At 43.2% G+C, this 27,978-nt stretch overlaps 1 protein-coding gene across 1 annotated transcript in view; it reads left to right on the forward strand.

Annotated features, from left to right (window-relative positions):
* The first annotated feature begins 439 nt into the window (after window positions 1–439).
* foxo6b (forkhead box O6 b) overlaps window positions 440–27,978 on the forward strand; it is a 40,730-nt gene continuing 13,191 nt past the window's right edge. The window contains exon 1 of the mRNA XM_072674635.1: window positions 440–1,800. Within this exon, the coding sequence (XP_072530736.1) occupies window positions 1,246–1,800 (555 nt within the window). The 5' untranslated portion in view covers window positions 440–1,245. The remainder of the gene's footprint in view (window positions 1,801–27,978) is intronic.

Genomic DNA, 27,978 nt, shown 5'->3' on the forward strand with positions numbered 1-27,978 from the left:
AAGGTCAGTGAAGGGAAGTAACTGGAGAAACGACAAACATGACCAAGAATGTGCCTAACATGTTAATTAATGTTGATCATTTACGTCTGGAGTGAACATGAAGGACATGTTGGCTTCATTTGGGGATAAACGTTAAAATTCACGACGACCGTTATAAGACTCGAGTTATATAAACTCACATTTTAACGCATTTTCGTTGTAGACTCATTTTAATAGTATTTTATTCCATTTCCTTTTGAAAATGTCTTAGAAATAAACCCATGTAGCCAACCACGAAGCTGGAGCATGCAGCGAACCTGCTCCAGAGGGAGTGACTCCACTCAGCCATTGTCCAATTATCTGATGGCAGCGTTTCTCCGCCGCCTCGTCATCGCCAACTTGGACACATGAGCGAACGAGCCTCTGCGCGCGGCAGGGAAATATTCAGCCTTTTAAAAATGCAATTTAATTTTACTGATAAAAATATATCTACATATAAATAAATAAATGGATTTTCATTCATGACAAAGCACCGCTCGTGTCGCCGCAAACAAAAGGAGACGGGGCTCCACGCGCTCGTGTGGAATTCTGATTCGCGCGAGCCTCCCTCTCCCTCTCTCTCTCTCTCTCTTCTTTTTTTAAGGCGCCGATGCCGCGGCGTATCTCCTATCAGACGAGAATCCGGCGACAAAATCTGAGAGGAAAAACACGACGGAGACCTTCACGCGACGGACTGTTTGATTGATTGATTGATTGCAGTTTGACTGAGGGTCTTCCTTCGGCCGGCTTCTCTGTCAAGCCGTCTGTCTGACGGTCAACTGTTGCTGCGCGCGCGAGAAAACGAACAGAGTGGTGCTGAACGTGGCATGGTGATGGGCGTGTGACTCCCCCCTCACGCACACACACGCGCACACACACATACACGCGCGCACACATCGTGGACGCTCGGTAAAGGAACTGTTTTTTGGCGTCATGGCAGAGAGACTGGCGTTAACAGCAAAGCGCGGGCCGCGCTCGCGCGCTCCTTTCTGACAGTCCGCGCGGCATGAATGCTTTCGCTACACGGAGGTTATATCATATTTTTTTTGTGTGAGAGACTCCAGACCAGACTGTAAGTCGCGCGCTCGCCGTCTCGACATCTCGCGACTCGCTGGTGGATTTTATTTTTTTTACACGCGCGTGTTCTTGCTTCTAATTTGATTTCTTGTTTATATATCTCTATATTTTGCTTGTTGACCTTGATTGTCCCCGCACCTATCTGCCCAAATGCTGATGATGATGGAGCACAACGGCATGGAGGCGCATCAGGTTGGACGCGACGCCGTGGACCACAGCGAGGCGCGCGCCCGCCCGCGCGCCTGCACCTGGCCCCCGCCGCCGCCGCCGCCGCCGCCACCGCCGTGCCCGGACTCTTTTCCCGGCGACGGCGGAGGAGGAGGAACAGTCGGAGCGAGAGGAGTAGGAGTCGTCGGGGTTCACGCGAAGCGCCTCAAAGCGGAGCCGCACGACGCTCCCGCGTGCCGCGCCGAGAGGGCCGGCGGGGGCGCGCCGCTCGAGCTGAAGCATCCGGCCGGCGCGCCGGCGCCCGCGTGCCTCTCTGCGGCGGCCGCCGCCGCACTCGACGTGGCCGGCCAGCTACGCAAAGCCAAGTCTTCGCGACGGAACGCGTGGGGCAACCAGTCGTACGCGGACCTGATCACGCGTGCCATCGAAAGCACGCCAGACAAGCGGCTAACGCTCTCTCAGATCTACGACTGGATGGTGCGCTTCGTGCCGTACTTCAAAGATAAAGGGGACAGCAACAGCTCCGCCGGCTGGAAGGTAAGCTAAGGGCCACGCGCTTCTTGCATGTCACAACCACTGGAGGCTCGTGCGAATGCACACGTAACGGCGTAACGGTTTGTCTCGTAGTAAAACGCCCATTGTGTCCTCTGGTGACACTGACCGCAGCAGCTCGCGCTCGGCGAGATGCCGTTGTAATGGGTTACAGCGCGATGAATGGCGAGGAGTAACGTGATGGGTCTGTGTGGGGTGGAGATATATATGTATATATATATATATATATGTGTGTGTGTGTGTGTGTGTGTGTGTGTGTGTATGTTAAGGGGTCACCGAGTTCGTTGCATCGGGAGCTTGCGAGCTGCACGCAGGCATGAGCTAGAGAAAGGAGAGAAACCCGTCAGCCCCGTTATTGTGTCTGCACGGGAGTGTGTAGAGGGGTTGTGAGGGGTAAGCCGCTCAAGCAGATGATGACGCAGCGACGTTTCTCGTAGGGGCTCGTGCGCTGTGTGGGGTGTGTGCGTGTATGTCGGTGAGGGGGGGTTCACCCGGGGGACACGAGGGTGTCCGGTCAGCAAGGCCACGAGACGGACTCCAGGGCCGCCTGTCTGGACTGGAAAACGCCACACACACAACGCACGAGCCCTCCCTCCTTAGAGAACGAGAGCGAGAGAGATAGAGAGAGATTAAATTGTTATTGAAACGTTACATAAATCGAACACTAATATCGAGCCAAGGGCGACCGCAGAATGTGAACCCACAATACTTGGCGAGAGATAAATGCAAATGAAGTCACTGCGAGCCGATGGAGGGTGTGTTTGTCTCCCAGCAGCCTGTGGCACGCGCTCAGGAGAGTTTAATGAGTTTACAGTTTTACATTGTGGCTGGATGAGTGCACATTCTTCATAATGCAGGGTCCCCCCTCTCTCCCTCTCTCCCTCTCTCCCTCTCTCTTAATCTCTGTTTACCTATCTCTCTCTCTCTCTCTCTCTCTCTCTCTCTCTCTCTCTCTCTCTCTCTCTCTCTATCATTCAATCTCTGTTTACTCCCTCTCAATCTCTGTCTATCTCCCCCTTTCAATATCTCTGCCTACCCCTCTCTCTGTCTCTCTCTATGCCTACCTCTCTCTCTCAATCTCTACCCCCCTCTCTCTCCCTTTCTTTTTGGGTCTACCTCTCTCTCAATCTCTACCCCCCTCTCTCTCCCTTTCTTTCTGGGTCTACCTCTCTCTCTTTTTCAATCTCTCTCTCTCTCTCTCTCTCTCTCTCTCTCTCTCTCTCTCTCTCTCTCTGTCTACCCCTCTCTCTCTTTCTCAAAGTCTGTCTACCCCACTCTCTCTCCCTTTCTTTCTGTGTCTACCTCTCTCTTTTTCAATGTCTGTCTACCTTTCGCTTACTATCTCTCTCTCTCTATTTCTCTATCTATCTATATATCTGTTAACAGCCAATCTTATCTTAACAACCTCTCTCTCTCTCTCTCTCTCTCTCTCTCTCTCTCTCTCTCTCTCTCTCACTCTCTCTCTCTCTCTCTCTCTCTCTCTCTCTCACTCTCTCTCTCTCTCTCTCTCACTCTCTCTCTGCCTTGACACTGCACTCCAGACCTTCTTTTGGAGCTATGCTGAATTTTTGTGAATGGTTTCTCTCGGTTTGTCAGAGAATGGATCTGGTCTTGAGCTGCACATGTATGAACGGCACATGTTATAACAGTGATCATTCACATTTATTCACCAGACATGTGATTCTGTTGGAAAGCACCTGAAATTAGACACCTTTTCGGTCTTCTCTAAATGATCTCAGCATATATGCACCACTCGGCTGTGAGGGTTTTATAGGGTGATTCGCTGGAGTCTGGCCGTTTATGAGGCTGTAGTTAAATATGGAATGTCGTTAGTACCTGAAGAGGGTAAGTAATAGATATTTTATTGGAGGCTATATTGTCTGAGGGCACGTAAAAAGCTCTTTGCCTGCAAATGTGCTGTGTTTACTTGACACCTGCTCCTCTAACGTTTCTTCTGAAACCTAGGGTATTAGTAGGGAGTTTGTCTTTCTTTTGGCTGCAATAACAGCCTTTCATCTTTTGGGAAGGCTTTACACTAGATGTTATAACATTGCTGCAAGCATTTGATTGCATTCAGCCACACAGCAACATTAGTAAGGTACTGTAGTGATGTTGCATGATTAGTTCTGGCTCTCCAACTCTTCCCAAAAGTACTTTAGTTCAATGCATTAAATGACCCGCTTCATAGAAAGACTTTATTTGTCCAAATGTTTGTGGACACCCCTAATAATAAATGCATTAAACTTTAAGTTTCCCTCATTGCTGACACAGATGTGCAAATGCACACACACAACTTGTCCAGTTCCTGTAGAGAAGTACTGCCAGCAGAATAGGACTTTCTACAACAGATAAACATGACATAGGCTACAAAGCCCCCCAGCAATGAGCTGTGTAGCGGCAAAACTGTGTTTTCTGGAATAATGGCCCATCCAGTACTTTTGGGCTTGTTGAGGAGTTGAGGAGTTGGAAATGAGGTGAGGTGGTGACCATCAAACATCCTGACCTTAGTAATGCTCTCGATGCTGAATTCAATCAAACCTTTACAGCAATTCTCCAGCAAAATCTAGTAGAAAACCTTCTTCCCTGGACAGTACTCCAACAGTTACTCCAACAAACAGGATAAACCCTTTTTTCATACCCTTGATTTCAGAAGAAACAATGAATGAGCAGGTGTCCCAATACTTTTGTCCATTTCTCTTTGCTATTATTGTCCTATATCACCTTCTACTACGCCTGCCTGTTATTGTGTGCAACAGTTAGGTCGCTGTCTGAGTTTAATATTGCTAGATGGGATATTTAGCACAACAAGATTGTTGTCTGATGAAGCCCCCCGGGATAAAGGCTGTGCTAATCTTAAGCTCATAGCGCTAAACTGGATTTAAATCTGGCTTAATTCCTCAGGACTTGTTTGTGCTGCCCGGAGACCTACAGCTGGGTGTCAGTCATGTGCTCCCATAGGGCTCCGCAGCCAGGCGAGGGCTGGGATTGGTTGGCAGGGTGTGAGGAGAGTGAAAAAAAACAACAACAAGTTGATTCAATCAAAAATAAGGTTGTGGAAAACAGGCTCCACACGCTCACACATGTTGGCCCCTTAAACAGTTGGCATCGGCTTTTAATGTGCTTTTAATTCTGGCCCGGGCGTGCATGTGCTCACACAAACACAAAGCCTACACATTACACACACACAAACACACTTGATTCTTAATTTCGCTCTCCCTCGCTCCCTCTCTCTCTCTCTCTCTCTCTCTCTCTCTTTCTCCCTCGCTCTCTCTTTCTCTCTCTCTCTTTCTCACACACACTGTGTTATAGCCAACTTCTTTCCAAAACTGTATTGTCTCCAAAACTCTCTGTTTTGCTCTCCCTTACTTTCTCTTTTTCATTTTCATTCTCTCTTTTTAATTCTCTTTCTCCTCCCTCTCTCTTTCTCTCTTGCTCTCTCTCTCTCTCTCTCTCTCTCTCTCTCTCTCTCTCTCTCTCTTTCTCTCCCTCTCCCAGTCACATTCAAAAACAATCCTGCTAGAAACACTAGTGAGTTGTTGATGAAGTTAAATGAGCAGTGGGGTGGGATGAGAGTAAAAGCATATACAGTTAGAAAGAGAGCGAGAGAGACTATAAAAAGTGATCTTGTGTAATCCTGTCTGAGAGCTGGTAGTGTAAACTCTGCCCGTGGGCACCGTGTCTCTCATCTGCGCTGGCTCAGACGTCCAGTGTGTCGGCTGCAGCCCCGTAACATCGACTGGCCACTATTAATACCGCTGTTTTCCGGGAAGGCTTAGATTGCGGCTTCTCTGTGTGTCGGCAGGGCAGGCCGGGGGAAGCACTCGCACACAAGCTGAGTGTGTGTGTGTGTGGGTCACTATTTTTTTTTTTTTTTTTTAATGTAAAGTGAAGTACTATGCAGCTGTAATTTGTTTTGTTGTTATTTGATTAATAAAGTGAATGATGCAGTTGCCTGTCACTTTGCCTTGTCACAGCGTGACAACTGAACTCACCATTCAGAGTTCCCTTTGTGTGACAAGAATTCTTCTTTTATTGGAGCGGCAAAAAATTGTCTGAGTCTTATCAGGGACGTTGTAAATGAGAAGACTGGCCACTAGTTGTAAAAAGTGAATGGGATTTGTCGCAATGCTCAACATGGCGTCTGTTAACGGATAAATTCACGTCTTTCAATAAATAGGAAGGAGGAAGCACCTTTAATTACCACACAACTTAGTAATTACGATTAAAAAGGTACTGTTATGGTACTCAACAAGTTCTGCCCTTCAGGTTTGATGTTTTCGATTCACATAAATTCATATATGAGATTATTATGGATAAGATGACCTGAAGCACATTTTACTTGTATCTGTTTAAATACATGAAAAAAAACACATTATATTTACCCATTCGGCTGTGTTCCTCCTCTACTGGGGCATTCAGATGTTTTGGTAAGTGCAAGTATTTCTGCAAGAAGTATAGACATTGAGGTTTAGTCTGTGGACTGTTACTGCAGCTGGTCTCCTATACAATTTCCAGTATATGCCTGTACCACATTAAGATGGATTTCTGTGTTAATTATATTGAGCATTTAATCCTATTTTTCCTCTTCCTCTGGTGCAACTGCATTTCCTCATCCTATTCAATTATATACGTAGCCCAACAGGAGCTGCGCTTTTTAGAGGAAAGCTTGAAAGTGTTGCAGCGCTGCCTTTGTGTGTGAATAGCTACACAGCATGCATGTGTAGGTAATTGCTGTGCGAAATAAGTATCTAGCAGAGGTGAAAGAGCAGGGAGAGGTCGTCAGAGCAGAAGCTGAAGTCTGAAAAGATGGTAGACAAAAGAAGGCAAAATAAGGGGTGGGGGGGTGGAGGTAGACGATCTTGTTGTCCACCAGCATAGCAGCTCTTTGAACTGAACTGGGTCTAAAGACAGAAAGCCAACCAGGGTTTGTTCAAGGTTACATTTGAGAGGTTCTGGGAGTCAGTGGTCATATGGGGAAAGGGGCTGAATGAGGCCAGCTGGGCTTCATTGTCTTCCAGCGCTGATTTCCTCGATGGAAAATGGTAGACAATGAGAATAAAAAAGAGGGCAAAACAAAGAGCCCCTCTTTACATCTATCCACTCTCCATTTGGAGAAAAATAAGGACGGTTTGGTGAATTTCTTGGACAGGACTGTATGCTCTTCTTGTACCCCAGGCTCAGCAGCAGGACTGCATTACAATAAGTCCATTAGTCACTGTAGAGACGTAGATTACGAAAAGAAGTTGATAAGTCGTAAACATTGTTTATTTTAATACAAACACATTTTATAATGCTTTTTAATATTCATATATTCCGTGTGGTCGTTCTGACAAGTTGTAATAACTAACAGCAAGCTTAAGGACGATATGGCTCCTATTATATCACAAATCAGCTGACTTTTGCAAGTAAGAGGCTTAATCTAATAATCAGGACGTTTGACCTAAAAGGAAACTGCCCCTTCAAATGAGCTAATGCAAAAGCCAAGCACTGACACTACCACTGGAGATAGCTTAAGGTGTCAGCAACACAAGTAAAGCTAAATGACAGAAGCCCAGAACTAACTGATGTTAACCTTGTTATGTCATGTATTGTTAGACAGCAGGTTCAAATGTATATCAGCAAATACAGTAATTCAGATCAAATTGTAGGGCATGAAATGTGCCTGTTAATAGTTTGGACATTGCCCGACATCCCACCCTGCAATAAATCAGAGGTAGCACCAAACAACAACCCCAAAGGGCAAGATTAAGGTCACTGCTTTAAACAGAGCAGTTATTTTGACCCTATAGGTAGGGGTAGTCTGTTATTTCCTGTTTTGAACACTGTGCCATGGAGCTGCAAGACAACAAACTGAGCTGGTACACAATCAGTCAGAGCGGTGGACTGTAAATCCCGCCCACAAAGAATGCTGATAGGTCTACACAGCAAATATAGAGACTGATCAGGATGTTCTCTGTGTTACTCTCTCTCTCTCTCACTACGTCTGTCATTCACTCGCTCTGTCATTCAATGTCTCACTTGCTCGCTTCCAAAACATGCATGAGCAGGCCCAAAGTACAGAATTCTGCTTTCCGGGATATTGTATGTAATTTGAGGGTGTCAGGGAGCCACTATCAATATTCAGGAGAATCCCAGTGTTGCTGGTGAGGTGGAAGGTCTGCATTTTGCTGTGAGTGTGGTGTTCTACATATATTATTCCCAAAACATTTTTAGCTTTGGGAAGGACCTAAAAACAAAACCACCTTTCAGATTTGCATGTCTAATCTGCCTTTGTATCCTGATAATTTAGACTAATTTGCTGGCATCACTGTTCACACCGCAGTTTTGTTCTGAGGAGTTTTACTGGAGTTTTTCCAATGCTTGATGCAGGGAGTATGTACATAATGAAATAATATAATAGAAAGACATTTTGGTAACTTTTTACTCGGACAATGGGCTTAACAGCCTACAAGTTGAACCATATCAACCATAAAAAATAAATATCCACCTTATGTCGAAACTAGTATGCATTCTAGTTAGATAGACAGCTATGCCTGTGCTTCTGGGCACCCTGACTCAGTGCAGAGCTTCCTCTGCTTCAGAGAATGCTGTGGGTATTGTCCTAACAACGACATAGCAGAAGGACATAGAGCTCCACAGGCAGTCATTTTTGCACAGATGCGCGATGGATTTGTCAAAACCCAGATGAGAATGGGGGGTTTCTGGTTGGAGAGGGAAATTGTAAACCCTGGGCTTTGTCTAAAGCTCTGTGTTTTTTTAGAGGCATGGGGGGTGGGGGTTGTTGAGTGTTCAGGGAACAGGTGGTTTGGATATGGACATGGTCTTTTTAAGTCACAGAGTAATGGAATTGTAAAGTGGAGATTATTTAGACCTTTAAAAGGTTCTTCACACCTTAAGTGAAGAACCCTAAATGTTTTTTTTCTGTGCCATCGCTCAAAGAACCTAAGATTTAAAGCACCTTCATTTTTAAGAGTGTACAGTATGAAAATATGGTGTGGTTAAAATATATTTTTATCACAATCATTAATATTATCATGTGCAGTCAATCACATTTGTTCATTTGATCAAATTTGACCCTAAAGATTATTTTGTGATATTAATAAAGCAGCACATTTTGGAGAAATTACTTAGACCACGTGTTTTGCTTTTAATGATTTAATAAACTGATTTAATAATAATTATTTTCTTTGTGAACATGAAAATCACATGATTGTGAACTGTGGGAGCGACAGTGGTTGTATGTACCAGATATCAAATATACAGTCAATGGTTTCAAGTTCTTCAGCTGAAGGCGTGTTTCAGTGCTAACGTTACTAATATTACTGGTATTGCCAGTATCTGTGATGTGTTTTCAGGCTCCAAGTACTTGGAGTACTAAGTACTAAGCAAATTCACAGTATGGCAGTAGCAGGAATTCACAGGTTTAATTAAATATCCATAAATGGAACTGTATCTCTCTAAAGGCTGATATGGGTGTAGAAGTGTTATTTCATAGTGCTTCATAGTGCAACTGACTGGTGTGCAATCCAACAACACAAACTATTGTTTTGGTGCCCACAACATTGTCACAACATTAAACTCCACTATGTTGTAAAATGATGATGGTGTTTTACTGTCAGAAAATGTACGGAAAACGGAACATGATGGGAATTTTGGAAAGCGGTCAAAAGGTAGTCTTCTGACCATAGGCAATGTTGCCAGATGATGAGGTTGTGACAATGTTGTGAAAAGGTTGATTTTAAATTTTAAAATTGCAACCTTTGGACAGGGCTATAGCAACATTGTAGGAAAGTGGACAATGTTGTGACAATGCTGTTTGTTCGCAGGGAAATCCTGTCTCGCGGCATATGTGACTTTCAAGGCCGAGGTCATTCCAAACCAGGGGTGGTCATAATCATTTTGATATGACTGTGTAGTTACATAACGAATCTCGTTTACCATTAATGTACATTCTTTTTACATACAGATTTTCCATTTGAAATGAACACATAAAAAACATGATAAAACAAGCAAACGTGTTATTAATTGATCAAGAGAGAGAGAGAGATTACAAATATTTTACCTAGTTTTTATTACTGTAATGGGAAATAAAGAAAAAAAGAGTGCAGTAGAACCACTGCAGCATAGGTTCAATCTGGCATGTGGTACACTTCACCCAGCAGCTACACCTATTACTCTTTAAAACGTGTTGTACTGATGCAAGAAATCAGGAGTGTGCTGTCAGTATCTTGCCTTATTAGACAAGTTTTTTTCAGAGTGGAGAAATCGAAGAGGTAGAATAGAAAAGTGTCTGTTGAGCTAGCAGCAAAGGCGGAAATTCCAGAGCGCGTGAACACCGGAGCCAGGAGCCCTCTCTCCCAGACAGAATGGGTTTTGGACACGGGCCCTGAGTGGGGGAAAGATGCCTGGACCCACTGTAGGCCCGAGGGCTGCAGGTGCGCTTGTGTTCCCCATACGGTCCCATTAAATGAGTGGGAAGAGACTCAGTGAAGTGCAAAACTTGTATGGATTTGGATGTGGATTTGCTTACTGAGGACTATTTTTGCGGCGTAAACCCTTCGCAGTGTAGAGTTATCATCATACCTTTGCTTTACGACATAATTACAGCAATGAATTACATTACATTTGATTTACGCTGCCAACGACAGGCTTGAGTCTGCAGTCCTTCACAAAACAAGACATTTTACACTGTGATCGTTACATGACGTGCAAACAAAAATGTTGAAAAGCAAGCCATACTAGATTAGTATGAAACAAAAACTTTTGTTTTGGTGCCTGCAACATTGTCACAACATTAAACTCCACTATGTTGTAAAATGATGATGGTGTTTTACTGTCAGAAAATGTACGGAAAATGGAACATGATGGGAATTTTGGAAAGCGTATAGGCAATGTTGCCAGATGATGAGGTTGTGACAATGTTGTGAAAAGGTTGATTTTAAATTTTAACATTGCAACCTTTGGACAGGGCTATAGCAACATTGTAGGAAAGTGGACAATGTTGTGACAATGCTGTTTGTTCGCAGTGCTGTTTGTACATGACGTGCAAACAAAAATGTTGAAAAGCAAGCCATACTAGATTAGATATTTTATGATACTGTGGTTGTTACATGTGTGGATTTTGGACACATAAGAGAGCATATGTTGCTGTGTATGTGCCAGTGTGCGCATGATGATACGTGTGTAAGTACGTACGTGTGTGTGAGGGCTGAGCCCGACAGGACTGCATGTCCAGGGGATGCAGCTCTAGTTAATAATTCAGACGAGGCTCATTATCACGGCGCTGCACATCCCACTTTGATTCCACCTTAATTACAGCCATGATGTGCCACTCTCTCTCTCTCTCTTACACACACAGACACACACACATACATGCATATGCAATCTTCAGCACACTGCCTCTGTTTATCTCATGGCACACACTCGTACACAGTGCTCTCTCTCTCAATCGATATGTTTATATATATACAGGGACAAGACAAAATGTGTGTGTACAACTTGTATACAATTTACATATATCAACCATATATGTGTACAATATACAAAGAGTATAAAGCCCCCACCATTAAGCTGTGGTGCAGTGGAACTGTGTTCTATGGAATGATGGTTGGTGCTCCATCCTATACTTTTGTGATATGTTGGGGACTTGGGGATGAGGTGGGGTGCTGATTATCCAACATCCTGACCTCACCAACAATGCTCCAACATCTAGTAGAAAGCCTTCTTCCCTGGACAGTAAAGACAGTTACCCCAACAAAAGCAGCATGAACTCAGCATTAAAATACCCTTGATTTTAGAAGAAACATTGAATATAGATATCCCAGATATCCCAATACTTTTGTCTATATAGTGCATATTTATTGTTGCTGCAACTCAGTTTTCCACAGCATTTGGAAACACCTGCTGCCCTTTAAGCTGTGTACTTTTGTAATATATTATCTAATAGAAATGGTCTTATGATGGCCAATAAAATATTTTTAGATAAATGTACATTAAAGTTAAATGTAAAAGCAATTGCTATTTAAATATATGGGTGAATAAGTTCAAATAAGCATATACGGAGAGCCTGAGAGCAAGCATGTGGCTGTATCATGAGGTACTTACGTTTTTAATCAGACGTTCATGAGGCTCTCCCTCATCAGAGTGCAGGGCAAACTGAGATGGATGAGCTGTAATCATAGACAGGAGAATGGCAGTGATTAATGCAGCCTTCGTGGAGTGTGCAGCGCACCTCAGGAAACCCTGCACTGCTCTGCGGATGGAACGCCTGCCTTTTTACTGTGTGCTCCATTTCTGAATAACAACACATGTCTTTATATGGCTAATGTGTTTTAATGTAAGTATGTGGTAAGGACTGACCTATCCAAAAATCCCAACATCCTATGATTTTTGGTCCTAAAACTAAAAAAAGAGAAACCAAAAAGTTATGTGTTTAAAAAGGGGGATGGCAGTCTGGCAGTGTGTCTAGGTACCAGGATGGCTTGCCATTGACTATGGACCTACATAATGATTCAGCCAATTCTTATAATAATCCTTAGCAGCAATTACCTCCTTATGTCACCACTACTAATCTGGCTCCACAAGACCTCTGTGGTATCTGCAGCACCAAGATGTTGGCAGAAGATCCTTAAAGTTTGATAAGGTTGAAAAAAAAACTCAAGACCTTCCTGTTCCTGATTTGGCCATTCACATTCCTGATTCTTACGCTTGCCAATTTGTCCTGCATTAAACACATCACCTTCAAGAACTGACGGTTTACTTGCTGTCTAAGATATCCACCTCTTGACATATGCCGAGTTTGTGCCCACCTGTAAAATAATGCTAATTCCTCTTCTCCCTAACCTCTTCTATGGGATTCTGGCATTATGTGCTAAACTAACAGCAATTTTATAGTAAATATGGAAAACACATTTTGTGTTTTAATTAAAGCTTATAACTAACATCAACAGATTTACCTTTTATATTATAGTTTTTAGATTCCTTCATTAAAGAGCTCTCACACAAAGTTGGCATTGCAGTTTTTCATTTGTAACAAATGACTGAATCTTGGGCAGTGCAGCTTTTTGAGTCCTAATTTAAAGTTCTGACAAGTGACTGGACAAGTTCCCATTTTGTGTATCAAGAGTTTAACCTTTCTGTTTCCAAAACTTAACAATGAATATGAGTTAACTTGCTAATTGTAAATTCAAGCATGACTGTATTCAATAAAAGAGATACTACTCTCCTACTCATATTAAGCACTTTATTAGGCACTCATCCATGCAATTATTTGATCAGACAATCATGTGGCAGCAGTGCAATGCAAAACAAAATGCAAACATGGGCATCAGGTAATGTTCACACCAACCTTCTCAGTTATTTTGAACATTGTATGACTGCTGATCCCAGAGGGCTATTTTGAGTATTTCTGTAACTGCTGATCTCCTGGAATGTTCATGTACACCAGTCTTGATGAATAGAGTTAACTAACTTTCAGTGAGGGGCACTTCTGTGGTCCACTTCTGTGGAGAGAGGCGAACAGAGAATGGCCAGGCTGGTTCTGGCAGACAGAAAGGCTGCGCTAACACAGGTAACCACTTTGTACAATTTGAGCAGAAAAGCATCTCAGAATGCACACTGAGTCCAGCCTTGAGGTGGATTGACTATTACACCACATCAGGTTTCACTTCTGTCAGCCAAGAACAGGAAGCTGAGGCTACAGTGGGCACAGGCTGGACTAATGAATCTTGATTACTGTTAAGGATGTGTAGTCTGTGTACTGATGTGTACTGTAAGGATGTAGAGTCTCGAAGTATCAAATCCATAGACCCAACCTACCATGTGTCAACAGTCCAAGCTGGTAATGGTGTGGGGAAAGCTTTATTCAGCATGCTGTGGCCCTCGTTAATACCAATCAGTTGTTGCATTAATGCCAGAGCCTATTTAGTGTTGCTGCTGACCATTCGCATCCCTTATGAACAAAAATGTATTAATCTTCTAATGGCTACAGAGGCAGCAGATTAAAAAGCAAAAGTTGACTATACTAAAAATACAAAAAAAAAAAAAAAAAAAAAAGTGCTCGATTAGCGTGTATCTAAACCATTGCTCTTGGTACATTTATCATGAAATAGTCACACAACACCATGGGTTAAATAAATAAATACAACTTTTGAAGCTGTTTTATGACAGTGATGATTTATACTACTAAATTGGTAGCTTTTTTATAGACTTATAGATTTTTTTTGCAGCACCACACTCTGAGGCCTTATTTGTGTATGTGTGTGTGAGTGTGGGGGAGGGAGGAGGAGGAAGGCTTGGCTATGAAGCAGACAGACTTGAAGCATAAGATGGCAGCTGAGAGTGGTGGATTTGTGTGTCAGTTTGATGAAAATGGGTCAGGATGCAGGCCACGCCATGTTTAGTATGCTGCCCATGTGACGACTGACTCGCAGAGACCACACATAGCCTTGAATGAACCCTCACACATACCTCTCTCTCTCTCTCTCTCTCTCTCTCTCCCTCTCTTTTTCTTTCTGTCTGTAATCTAACCTGTCATCCTCTGAAGCTGTCCTTTTCACTTTCTCAATCTGAGTGTTTGCGTGAGAGCTCTGAAGAAAAACACTGCATGATTCTCACTCAGTCTCCAGCTCTTTCTCTTCTCTCTTTCTTTTTCTCACCTCTTTCTCTCTCTTTGCTTTTTTCTGTCTCTCTCATTCACCTAATCCGTCTGGCCTTACTCCCTCTATCTCTTTCTGTTTTAATTGTTTGTGCTATTGTCCCTATTGATTTGTTGTTTTACCTCAAATTAGGACTCAATCTCAGATTCCATTATGGATCTTCATTCTCTTTGATGGTCTGCCAGTAGATCTGTGAAGTTTGTAGTGCCGTCCGTGTTCATATTAAATTCTGCCAGTAAACACAGTGAGGCGTTCATTATACAATGTGCCATAGACACCATATACCATATATATTCCAAATATACCACACACAGCTTTGCAAATAGCTTGAAACACACAGGAGCCTAAGATCACCATGCCTGAAGTCAAGCATTGGCAAGATGGGGTGTAAACCTTCCCAGCACTAGACCGTGGAGCAGTGGAACTGTGCTCTATTTTAATGCAAAAATGTCACATAATGCTGCTTTTATCAGCAGTGTGTGTACCTGCGTCAAGACATCCCTCCAAGGCCATACATTCATGAAAAATCATGAAATCGAATATGTATTCTATATGTATATAGAACTTCACATTCAGAATTATTCAGGTGATATTCTTTGCATACCGGAGAGTGGTATATTGATCAGGAAAATGACTGAAATGTGCAATAGCACCATTTTTCACACAGATGGTAAACCAACCTATAAATCTTTATTTATATTTATGAGCAGACATGTTATCATGACAGCATTTCCTCCTAACATCCCAGTGTATCAGGTGCTGCGCATTATAAGTCTGGAGCATAGCACAGTTAACCAAGAAGTCTTCTGCCACCCCTGGTCAAATTGCATGTGTTGTTAATGCAATGAAGATCTGTTCCTCTACAGAAACCCACTTATATCTATTGTATTACATAATTGCTGTTTACTGGCTAAACATATTACAAAAGAAAAAGAGTTGTAATGACTCTTGCAATAACTGGTATTTATTTTCTCCTGGGCTCCCCCTACAGTTGTGGGGTGTAATTCACTTCTGTACCGCTGTCGTTAATATAAATCACTCTTTGAACTCACCCCACAAGGACAGCTGTACCCGTGCATCTGTTGACATGTGGAAGTTAAAGAAGCATGTGAACTGATTAAGTAGAGTAATTTTGCAGGATTTGACATAAAAATAACTAGGATTATGCAGCGTTTCGTCTCATCTCGTGCAGCTCCACCAAAGTTACATAGTGCAGCAGCCAGTGGTCCAGGCCTGGAATGGCACTCACAGAAGCGCTATTCTATCTATAAGTCAGTAGAGCATCAAAATGATTCTGAAGCTGTTTGTGTAAAATTGCTACACAGCGTTCCGCATAACTTTATGTTTTATGGTTTTGTCAAATATTACATTCTATATATAAGACATATAAGAAATATACATGTTTTAAATGTTTTAGTTGGTTGTGCATGATCTAAGCAAACACAGTTGCTGTCCTTCTTGTTACTTCTCCCAGCAAGAACCATGTAACACATTTCATTCACCATTACATGATACATTTAAGTCATGAGAACTAATCAACAAGCAGCATTTCTCTGGGGGAAGATACAGTGGCTGCATACCTGGATGCACTAGTTGATGCACATGAAATCCACAATGAGGGAAAAAGACAATGGTGGAATAAGAAGAATGCAACAGGACAAAGTGATGGGGATGGAGGGAAAGGTGTGGTAGAGGTGTGCGGCTGTGATTGCGTGACTGTGCTCAGTGTGTGTGTACCCTGTGTATGTTCTGAGTAACACACTCAAGATGTATATTAGAGACTGCCTGTCTCTCTCTCTATTTCTCTCTTTCTCTCAGTTTCTCTCTCTCTCTCTCTCTCGTCTCTGTTAATGATGTGCTCCGCCCGCTGCAGCTCAGCTGAATGATGTCCACTGACAGCACCGCTCAGGCGTAAAGACTGTTGCTGACACACACAGACACACACAGGCACACACACATACCCACATATACATGGACATATATCCGGAGAGGCAGTTCATGATGACACACACACACACACACACATATATGCGCTTTATGGACAAAAGTATTGGGACACTCATTCATAGTTTTTTCTAAAATCAAGAGCTTTTGTTGAAGTAACTGTCTCTACTGTCCAGGCAAGGCTTTCTACCAGATTTTGGAGTAACATTGCTGTGAAGGTTTGACTGCATTTAGCTAAATCAGCATTTGTGAGGCCAGGATATTGGATGATCACCACCCAACCCCAACCCACCTCATCCCCAACTCACCAACTCATCTCAAAAGTATTGAATTTAGCACCACCATCTTTCCAGAGAACACATTTCCACTGCTCCACAGCTCAATGTTGGGTGGCGTTATATGACCTCGGACCTTAGTTTTTTATAATTGGAGTGTTTGGGTTTAATGTTGCTGTTCAGTCACGTTGCTTATTGTAAGGACACAATATTAGTTCATTAATAGGTTTGTTCTTTTTTAACAGGTTCATCCTCCGTGACTGTTACCCATGGCACGCTTAACAGCATCCTGGCTGCTGCTAGGTTTCAGATGAGCAAGTATCAGTCATACTTACAGATTCTGAGCATTCAGAGTGTCATTATTGTGAGATATTGGTGCGCATAGAATGTCTCAGAGCCAATCACATTGCAAGGTCAGAACTAACTGTTACATTATGCTAGACATGTAAAAGAATGTCTCTGTAGAAGACCTGAACTTATTTACACTTAGAAAAGCAACAATACACGTAATTGCCAAAACTTAAGACTTACATAAGACATTCACTCGAGAATGTGCGGTAGCCTATATGCAATAAGCACAAGTTCCACCTAGAAATCATAAGCTGTAAGCCGGAACCAAGACAGCAACATACCATGCTATGCTTAACACAAGCTGATTGGCGTCTGACTACGGTGAGTGCAAATGACACAGAGTGCCTGCTACTTTTAAATCGGCTGTGGGAAAATTCGGGTTGCCAGTGAACTACTGCAGCAATGAAGAGCAAGAGGTGAAGCGGATGACGATGGTGTGTAGGAGATGACCAAAAGCTGTAGATTGTGTGTGCAGAAACATTTGAACATGCTAATGTTTACACACTACAGACTGAATCAACGACCTCAGATCGGACTATACAACACTAGGTGTAATGATACTTGCACTACTTTCTGACATCTTGTACACATCCTAAACATGCTCATAAACCTGTGCCAGCACTAAGCCAGCTTTGTGCATGTGCATGAACAGGCATACTCCACTGCATATTCATATAGGCTACGTTTCAGTTACACTACTGCATACATTAGAAACATAGAGCAGTGTAATGTGAGGACACTGAATCATTAAGCCACGTACGCACAGACTTACAGTGCCTCCCAGTGCAGTGCTCCTCCTAACCCTATTTCTCGCTGACCTCTGTTCAGCACAGCTATGCCATCGCCCTACAATCTGTACGCTCCATCTCCACACCCTCATTTTGCGCTGATTCCATTCTTCTATTTACCTCAGAAAGAAACAGTGCAATGCAAGGCTAGCTCCTGTATATTCTAGTGCTAACTGATGCTTTCTTCACTTGCTTGTTAGATGTTTTCTTTAAAAAAATTATAATTACTTCAAAGGTGGAAAGACAGAAGATTTGTTAGCCAATCCTACTGGATAAATACATTACTAATGTAAGTTAGTTAGCTAGCCTGGTCTAAACAAAATTGTACTTCAGATTTGTTAAAAAGCACATAGCATAGTGAGTGGTTGCAGGTAGGTAGGTAATGACTAGAAGCAAGTGTATCTAGAGAAATAAATAATAATCTGGTATCAATCACTGACCACTTGTAACTTCTTATCCCCTAAGCCCTCTTATGAATCTTATAAGCCCACTAATAGATTTATTTTTAGATTTTTTTTTGTTGAACATTTAAAGTATAACTACTATTAATTAAAAACACTAAAACGATTAAATTAATATTTTACGCATTTCAGCACACCCTCCACAATTTGAGTAGCTGACTAATTGTAGTGTTTTTAGTCAACTCATATTGTGTGGGTCTAATAATCACCTTTGTTTTGCTACTTGTGCATTGATTTATTTTCATAAAGCTGTAACTATTTCTGTGCGAAGTTTAAAAGACCATGTCACTAGTCTTTTAAGCCCCGTTTATACCTGGACTCATTTAAACCAGATACAAATCCGATCTCTCAAACCACTTCAGAAGGTAATCTGAAAGATTTGAGCCACGTTATAGCAGTGTAAACGCATTCCCCAACAAACCTCCTCCCAGTACATCTGAAAGACCCACTGCTGTGCAGTCTGCTGTTTTGCATATTCTGTCCCACACATCATTTGGATTTCAGTCTGACCTCTCTGGAGCAATTGTGAATACAATCCAGATACTGATCTCCATCTAAAGGCTCTGTCTAATGCAGCGTCTCACTGCAATGCAGCGCCCAAAAAATCCAAACCATTGTTATAATAAGAGCGCTCAACGTCGACAAGCTGATTCCAGCACTGATCAATTTCTAGCCGCAACCAGTACTGCTCAGAATAAGACACATACACTCACACTGGTGAACGCCAGTGCCATGAATGTGCAGGGGGAGAAGGCACTGTTCCTTCAATCCTCCCCATATATATATTTTGGTGAATGGTCCCAAATAGCATCACACCATACACCAGTCACCATAAAGAAGACTGTCATGCTGTGTGGGAGTGTGCAGGACTTAGGATAATGTATATAATGATATGACATTAGGGTCCTGCGGTGTGTGTGTGTTTTGTGGCTGCACATGTGTACAGCATTTGCATGCTAAGCAGCTGGATGGATGGGCTTGCTTAGTTTTTGTGTGTTGACTTTTTTCCTCTCTTTTAAATGAAGTTCTCCATAAAGTTCTCAAAGACTTCACATTCCTCTGAACCCCACCTCCCCCTCGCACCCAAATGACCCCTCCCCCCATCACAACACGCACACACACATATACGTACACACCAAATACACACATTCCAGCATCTTCATTAGCAATTCATGAGCAGTGTCTCATTAGACACTAAGTTTTAGCATGGGCCTCTGAAGTGGTTGGCTGGAGCAGTTATTAATATTTCATAGGTCTCCCATCGAGGAGGAAAAAAAAAAACAGTCGCCTCTCTCTCTCTCTACAAAGTCGCTCGGGCTCTTCTTCTTTTCCTCCTCTCCCTCTCGTTTTCCTCCTCTCCCTTTTCGTTAGACTTCCCTCCTTCTCTTTCCATCGGCCTCTCCCCATACTTCTCGCTTTCCCTCGTTCTCTCCCTCTCTCCTCCCCTCTGTCTGCTGTGCAGACCTTAACTCAAACTGACTTAATTGGGCTGTCTTTGTTCCAGGAAATGTGGGCCTACCTTCTCTTCTACTGCCCCCCTTCCCCCTCCCCTCCTTTTCCGAATGCAGACCAGACAGAAAGAGGGAAAAGGATGAAGATGGAAAACTAGTGTGAGAAAGAAAGAGATGAGGAGGGATTGAGCGAGAGGAAAAGAGGGATAGAAAGGGAGAGGAGAATGAGAGATGAGAATAAAGGAACAAGCAGAGAGCGAGAGCAGGAGAGAAAGAGAGAGAAGCAAAGAGGAGAGTTGTGGAGAATGAGGAATGAGCCAAGAACAGAAAGACCCCAAATGAACCCTAAAACCCTCAGTACTCTACAGGGGTATGTGTAAGTGCATTTTTCTACATTTACAGGACAAAAACAGGGGTATAACCCAAGATGCCAGGACCAACAAAATGGTCCAAATGTTGTAAAATGCTATTTTAAAAAAAAAAACTGAACATGTTTGGCACTCAAGGATAATGTTGGAGCTTTTTGGGAGTTTTTTTCTTTATTACAACATTGAACAAATTCTTACAACTTTCAGTGGAAGTCAATGTAAAATTATTTGATTTCAAGTCATTTTGGAGCGTTTCTATTGGTACATCATGAATTTTTAAAGCATTATAAATAACAACTTCCAGATTAAAATTATGCAAATAAAATGAATATATATATATATATATATATATATATATATATATATATATATATATATATATATATAGACATGAACTGTATGTGGTAATGGAAGGTGCTCATTATAAAGGTTAACTGGCCCACAGTGGCTCGCAGGATCTGTGGTACGTGGGGCACCCCTATCACGCCATTGGTAGGCTACTCATTGTGCAAGTCCATTTTCTGTACACTTGCACCACAGTGGCTCTAGAACATCCCAAAGAGGAAGCGGTTTCCAGGATGCTACCATTCTTTGCCCAAAATGATCTTTGGACAATGTATTAATGTAACAAAGTAAGAACGTACATGGTAAAGGTTTCATAAAGGTTCAAAGAAATGGATTTTAAAGCTACTTTACATATCAAATACCTCTTACATCTATTTTACAAAAATGATTCTTACATTTATCTTTAAATGTTTTTGCATCTAGTAACTCCAGATCATGTTAGAACAGCCACAGGTAAGGGTAAATACAGTAAAAAGAAACAGGAATTGTTGTTAGCTAGTTTGAAGAAGAAAGCTTGGTTCCAGATTTCTGCTGGACGTCTCCAACCAGCGCATGAATTTTGTCAATTCCAGCTCACCTGATTTAACATCATTCAGAACTGATTTACCAAACCAGGTGTTGGATGATAACTACAAATAATACTAGACTCCCATGAGGAGAGCTTTGGAGATGTTGTAATGCACACAGTTATGTAAAACCACAACTTTTTTGTTGGAATGTTATTAGTATTTATTCTAATATTGGTGTTTAACTGAGGTAATGAACTCTATTCGCCCAGAAAAGAAGCTTTTTCATTGGAATTTTCACATGTGCCTAAAACCTTTGCACAGTACTGTGTGTGTGTTGAAATAGGGCCTAGATCTGGAGTGTGAGATGAACAGACAGGAGTGCATTCTGTCTCTTAAATAAACCTGCACATAAATAAGTCCATAAAGTCAGTGTCTCCAAGTGTATTTTAATATACAAAAGCAGATGAGCCGTAGAGTCCTACTGTTTTTTTCCTTGAGACTGTGAGAACGAGACAGACGCCACATTCCCTCTGAATGAGAAACAGACGCGCAGAGAGGGAGCTAGAGACCCTCTCTGGGACCACAACAGTCACAGCATACATTGCAAACTGCTACAAACTGTCTGTCTGTCTGTGTGTGTGTATATATATACTTTTTTGTACATTTTCAGGATGAATAGCTTTAACAACAGTAATAATATTAGTCCATCAAGTGCTGATATTAGTAGTATTAGTAATGATTATTAGTTGTAGTAAATCAGTGGGTCTGTGTGTGTTAGGGTGAAAGGAAGGGAAACATTGTCTCATTCTCACACCCCCACCACCACGAGCCCAAAAGTTTAGCATGGAGGACCCACTTTATCTGGTTGAGCAAGTTGTGGAGTGTGTGTGTGTATCAGTAATTCTCTCAATATCTCTTTTAAACGGGCGTGTCAAAAGAACTGTAACCAATAAAGAACATCACACATACAGAGAGGACGGAACCAATTCTGATCAGACTGCAGCCAAAAAGCCTATTTAAAAGCCCACTTGAGACAGCAGAAGCGCCCGCCCGCTCTCTCTCTCTCTCTCTCTCTCCTCATTTGACCCTCCCCTTCGGTGCCCTGATCAATGCCATCCCTCTCTTTGTTTCCCTCTCTCTCCCTCGCTCTCTCTCTTTCTCTCTCTCTCTCTCTCTCTCTCTCTCTCACTCTGACTTTCTCTCCTCGTGCTTCCCTCTTTCTTCCCGTTATCAGCAGGTCTATATCTTATCTAGAGAGCAACAATAAAGCTGTCTTTTGTTGCGATGTGCCTCGCTGCATCTTATTGGTGACTTGCTGCATACTGTAGTGTGTGGTGTGATTTACTGCGCTGATGTCATGGCTTGATGTGCACTTATGTTGTGTTCACTTTATAGGCCTTAATGTCAAATGTGACACAGATCAGATTTCTTTGAAAGCTGTGTGAACACACAATCTGAACCACTTTCCTTTTCTGCACCTGAATAACTGTCTCTACTGTCCAGAGATGGCTGTCTACTGCATTTCGGAGCATTGCTGTGAGGATTTGAATGCATTCATTGTCAAGATCATTAGTCAGGCCAGGATGTTGAATGATGCCCACCCTCCCCAGTTGAATGATACCCATCTCCCCAGTTCATTTCAAAAGGATTGGATGGAGCACCATCATTCCAGAGAATGTTTCACTGCTCCACAGCTCAATGCTCGGGGGGGGGGGGGGGGGCTTAATACCCCTCTAGCCCATACCTTTCATTAGGCATGGTCCCAATAGGTCCATGTTTATCTGCTCCAGAGAGTCCTATTCTATTGGCAGTACTTCTCTATGGGGACTAGTCAAGCTGTGTGGCACAGAAAATCTACAGGGGCATTTTTTCACACCTTCTGTTGTGAGTTATAGATTTTTTTTTGCTTCTCACTATTTCCAATGGAGTAATCCAATGGAGAATTGACTCACAACAGAGAGTCGACTCGTCAAACCCAGCGTTACCGTAACCAATTAAAAACTACAATAATGTAAAATGTAATTTTTACTCAGGGCTGCGATTGGCTCAGTAGTCTAATGAGCAACCACAATGACCCAGAAGTTGCGGATTTGAAAGCCATGCCATGCCACTTTGCCATAAGGCCAGAGACCTTAATTGGCTGTGCTTTCTCCAGGTGGGTAGATGGTGCTCTCTCCCCCATCACTCTTTAGTGATGTTGGCTGGCAGTTCAAAAAGAGCCGGGGGCTTACTTCGCATGTATCGAAGGACACGTGCTAACCTTACTCTCTTAGTGTTGGGAGCATCGCTAGTGCAAGGGAGAGATTTGAACGGATGGATTAATTGGCAGTAATTGAAAGAAAAAGGGAAAAATTGAAAATTTTAGTTTTGGAGCAGAACAATCAACCTACACGTTTCAATGTGAGATCATGTTGGTTCACTGATCTGTCAATATAAGAGCAGAGCTCTGAACAATTCTGTAGTTTAAAAACACATTGTGAATCTGACGCAGACTTTTTCTTAGGACTTTTTTTTTTCAAGAACAAATTGCGGACATTTTTAGGAAGATACTGGTAAATGAGGCCCATTGTTCTAAAAACAACAGCAGCTTTGTTATAAAGGATTGATGAGCTACACATTTTGGACTCACATCATTTGAAAGAAGCGAATACTTTAAGTGGTGTTCCTCTAAGGGGGGCAGCTGTGGTGGTCTTTTAGGGGTCCCATTTTCTCTATTGTTGAATCTTTTTTTTCATGCTCCTCTTCCTTATGCAAATGGAATATCATATATTAATTTCCTAAATTCCGGCTAATTTGACTGGATTGCGAAATCGAAAGGTGGTCTTGGCCTTCCCCACAGTACTAGTTAGCTAACAGTTGCACTCGTGTTGCTATGTAGTAGCAAGGTTAGTTTTGCTAAATGAAGTTATGTAATATCTGAAAGTTTGAGAGAAGGTCCACGCCAAAACTCCTCCCCTCCATTTCTACACACTCCTCCTGATCATCCAATCATACTCAACCTCTACTTAAGCAAGGGGGCTCTGGTTTCGGGTCCCATCAGCTCTTAGCCCCCCAGAACTCCAGCCCAAATTTCTCGAGTTCTCCTCCTTGCCTCAGCTAGCGTGGTCCGCATTCGCAAACTGTAGGTATTGTACCTTTTGATTGTGTCTACAGACTGGGGGGTGTTCTTAGCTACTCACAGTATACCCACTACTTTAGACTGAACTACACCACTTCTGGCAGGTCACTTCACACTTTGAACTAGCAGCAACGGCAATGCTGGCAGGCGACCATCTTGTTGGGTCACTGGCAGCCCAGCACAATGTGGCACGACGCGGCTGGCACTCTTTGGGAACGGTTACAGAAAATGGTGCCCTCAAAGGTGCTCTCCTTCACTCGCCATGTAGCTTTTCTCTCCCTATACTCCTTTCATTCTCTTTTTGCGCTGTCAATTTTCACAGCTCATTCTCTCTCACGCTTTTTTTCCCCCTTTCTTTCTTATTTTTCGGTTTGTGTGCCACCCCTCCTGCTTAATTCCTTCCCCTGCTTGCCATCTTTTTTTTAAACTCTTTCCCTTTTCAACATCTCTTACCCATAACCCTCTCTTACAACCCTACGCAGCCCCCTCCCCCCCACACACACTTGCTCTTCCATTCTTCTCTCTGTATTCCTTTCTTTCTCTCACTCCTTTTCTCTGCTTACTACGGTCAGGTCTCATGGGGAAAGACAGTTGGCAGGAAGCAGGCTTGCTGCCATAGCAACAGGAACCCTCCCTCTCCCACAGGTCTCCTTAGCAACTGGTAGCTTGGCATTGCTGTAATGAGCGGGCCCTGTGTGCCAGGCTAACGGAGCACAAGTGTTTGTGTGTGTGTGTGTGTGTCTGTGTGTGTGTGTGCCAGAGCGAATCTTTGTGTGCTACATGTGATTATAAAGAACAGCGTGAGCACTGAAGGCATTCTTTTTATCGCACGGCCGACTTCGCCACCCGGTATCCGAACAAAAAAAATACATCAAAATAAACCCGAAGTATTTCGTGCTCTCGCGCGCAATGAGCCTTTGTCCTTTCACATGAACTTGGATCTAATCTCGACGTATGTTATAGAACGCATTAATCCAGCCTCGGTTTAATTAAGAATCATGAGTGTGTGCTTCCTCGTCTGTTTGCTCTTGATTAAAGCGATCAACTCACTCCACGCCCTCAAACTGAAAGAATCGAAGCATGACTTAATTAATGATTTACTAATTAATTGTGCATGCTCTGCCTAGGACAGATGATGACTTTGTGGCAAGTGATACTTGGTGTCGCTGTCTGTTTGAGGAGCACATTGACTAAATAGTTTAGCTGTACTTTTAAGAAGCACTAAGGACTTTTACTGTTTGATACGTTACGCACCGATGATGTAGGAAGGATAGCAACAAATATGTGGTCACTCCAGCCAGTATTAGGTCTGCCTTCAGTGTGGGCGTTGTGAGGCAGGACACTGGGCTGGACTCTTCCTCGGGGGCGGCTGAGCTAGGCTTTGGCGTGCCAGTTGCTGGGCCATGGAAGTTTCGCCCCCCGTGCCCTCAGGGGCCACGCTGGCATGCGAGGCGTATTTTCCGATCCCCTGCTCTGCTCTCAGATGCTCCTTAATCTGCCCGTTCTATTTTTAAACCTCCTCTCTCTCCCCCTCCTTTTTTCCCCTACTCTGTACATCTCCGGCTCCCTCCCTCCAGCGCTCTCCTTCTCCCAGGGAGCAAGGCCTGGCTTGGTCAGCAGCTCCAATTAGAGTGCTGTCCAAGGGGACGGAGCTCAATAGCAGCACTGCGCCCACATCCAGGCCCCCAGGGCCTCAAGCCAGCCCTCCTCCGCCTAACCCTACTACCTCTCTCAGGTTGGCCTAAGCTTCAGTTGCTGCCTCGCCTTCCTCCCGCTCTCCATTCCCCTGGGTGGTATCGGCTCCGCAGAGAGCTAGAGTAAGAGAAAGGCCTTCTGTTGCCTGAGCATTATCTGTATTGTCTCTGCTGTATTTTTTGAGGTTGGAAGAATGGCTGTTAGTGCAAGAGGGCACTTATCAAATTTTCCAATTTTCAGCCATTTTCATCTCCGTAATAATGGTTATTACAATAATAGATGGGGTCCTAATGGTTGAGGCTTGTAGCGATGATCTAAAATAACTGGTAGCGAAAATAGAAGTGTCTAGTTAGGTACATAAAATAGAAATTATGTTTAAAAAGTTTTTCTGGATATCAGGATTGCTTTTCCCTGTGGGGTGCACAAAGGTAGATGCAGCTAAGTTAACTCTCTTATCGGGCCTCAGGACTGCTACATACAAGATAACACATATGGTAACACCTGTTGTAGCAAATCCTGTTGTAACAATGCAAAACAAAATATATACATAATGTGGCCTGTGCAAATGTTTGGACACCAGCATAGCAAATGCTATAGTGGGCCTGATTTTGTAGTACTCTAGTAGTGATGTAACCTTGTAATTATATGGAGCAACCACAAACTTATCAGAGTATGCTACAGAACATCTGCACAAGTCTGACAAGTTTTGGACTGATGAGGTATGAAGTATTTTTACTAATCAACAAAGGTAGGTTTGTAGATAAAAGGGAAAGAGACAGCATTTTATGCAAAGAACCCTTTGCCAACTGTGAAGAGTAATGATAGATCTATCATTCTTTGGGGTTGTGTTGCTTCCAGTGAACTACCTGAAGAGACTGAAATCATTTTTTGGACAAATTTTCTCACAATTTGGTAGTGCCAAATAATCCCACCTGCTTGTAGCTCCCCCTAGCACTAGCAAGGGTAGCACTTACCACATGCCTCCGCCGACACTTCAACATCAGCCACTGCATCTTTTCAAACTGCCGCCGCAGCCGACACGCTCAGAGAAAATTGCCAGGTCCCCGGCTCCATCTCACCAGCTAACAGACGCCTGTACCAACCAACATCGCTTAAGAGTGAGTCTCATGGGAGAGAGCATGACCATGACCAATTGTGCTCTTTCTGAATCTGGCTGCCGATGGCAAAGCAGCATGGCTTGGGGGAGATGAACTCGCGACTCTCTGCAGTGATAAATATGTGTAACAAAATACCATTAGTGATGTTCCTCTTGCCATAACATCATTTAACCTACTTGAGTTTTCTTGCTGTAGCACTTTTTGTTTCACACTCTTTGCTTCCAACCCCTACTCTCATATCGCTGCCATCGCACCTTCCCTGGCCCTATTAATCCGCATGGCTGCAAGTTTTTCATTTACCCTGAAACAGACAAGCACTGCTCGTGACATCATTCGCAGGAAGTGCATCTTTAGCGTTGGCTAATTTCCATCGATTGCCTCCAGACAGGCTTAGCAGACGAGCCCCCTTTCCCACACAGCTCTCATTTTAACTCTCCTCGCCTGCAGGAGGGTGCCTTGTCTCTCTCTCTCTCTCTCTCTCTCTCTCTCTCTCTCTCACTCTAGCACGCTCTCTCGCTCTCTCTCTCTCACTCCCGCTTGCTTTTTCTCCACAATGAACGCAGTCAGCGCTTTTATCTCCTACCCCACTTGTGCTTATTATCAAATAAATGTGCGGCAGAGAGAGATACCCATTGACAGGGCCGTGCATAATGACTGCTGGCTGTGTGAAATGGATTAATAAATAATGGCCGAGCAGTGCTGCAAACAGCTTTTCCAGTCCCGCCAGCTCCTAAGAATGCTCCGTAGAACAATCCCCAGAACACTCGGGGAGAACGTTCCGGACCGCGCCGAATGGAACACTGTGCGGAATGTAAAGTAGAGGGCTGCCTTGAATGCTCCAAGGAGAGTCTTCTGTAAATTGGAGCACTTCTTAAAATGTAAAGCAGAGAGCAAGGCGCAACGCTTTTTTGGACTCGTTTACGGGAATGCAGAAACAATCCAGCCACACGTTTCACACTATGCATAATACATGGAGGCATCGATAAGAGACCTCTCACACATCGCAATCACTTCCTTTTCAGCACACGGGAATTAAAAAACAATGGAATTCATTGTGATGTATGTGGCCATCTAACCTTTATGC

Source organism: Salminus brasiliensis, chromosome 3 (genome assembly GCF_030463535.1).
Source record: "Salminus brasiliensis chromosome 3, fSalBra1.hap2, whole genome shotgun sequence".
Classification (NCBI taxonomy): domain Eukaryota; kingdom Metazoa; phylum Chordata; class Actinopteri; order Characiformes; family Bryconidae; genus Salminus; species Salminus brasiliensis.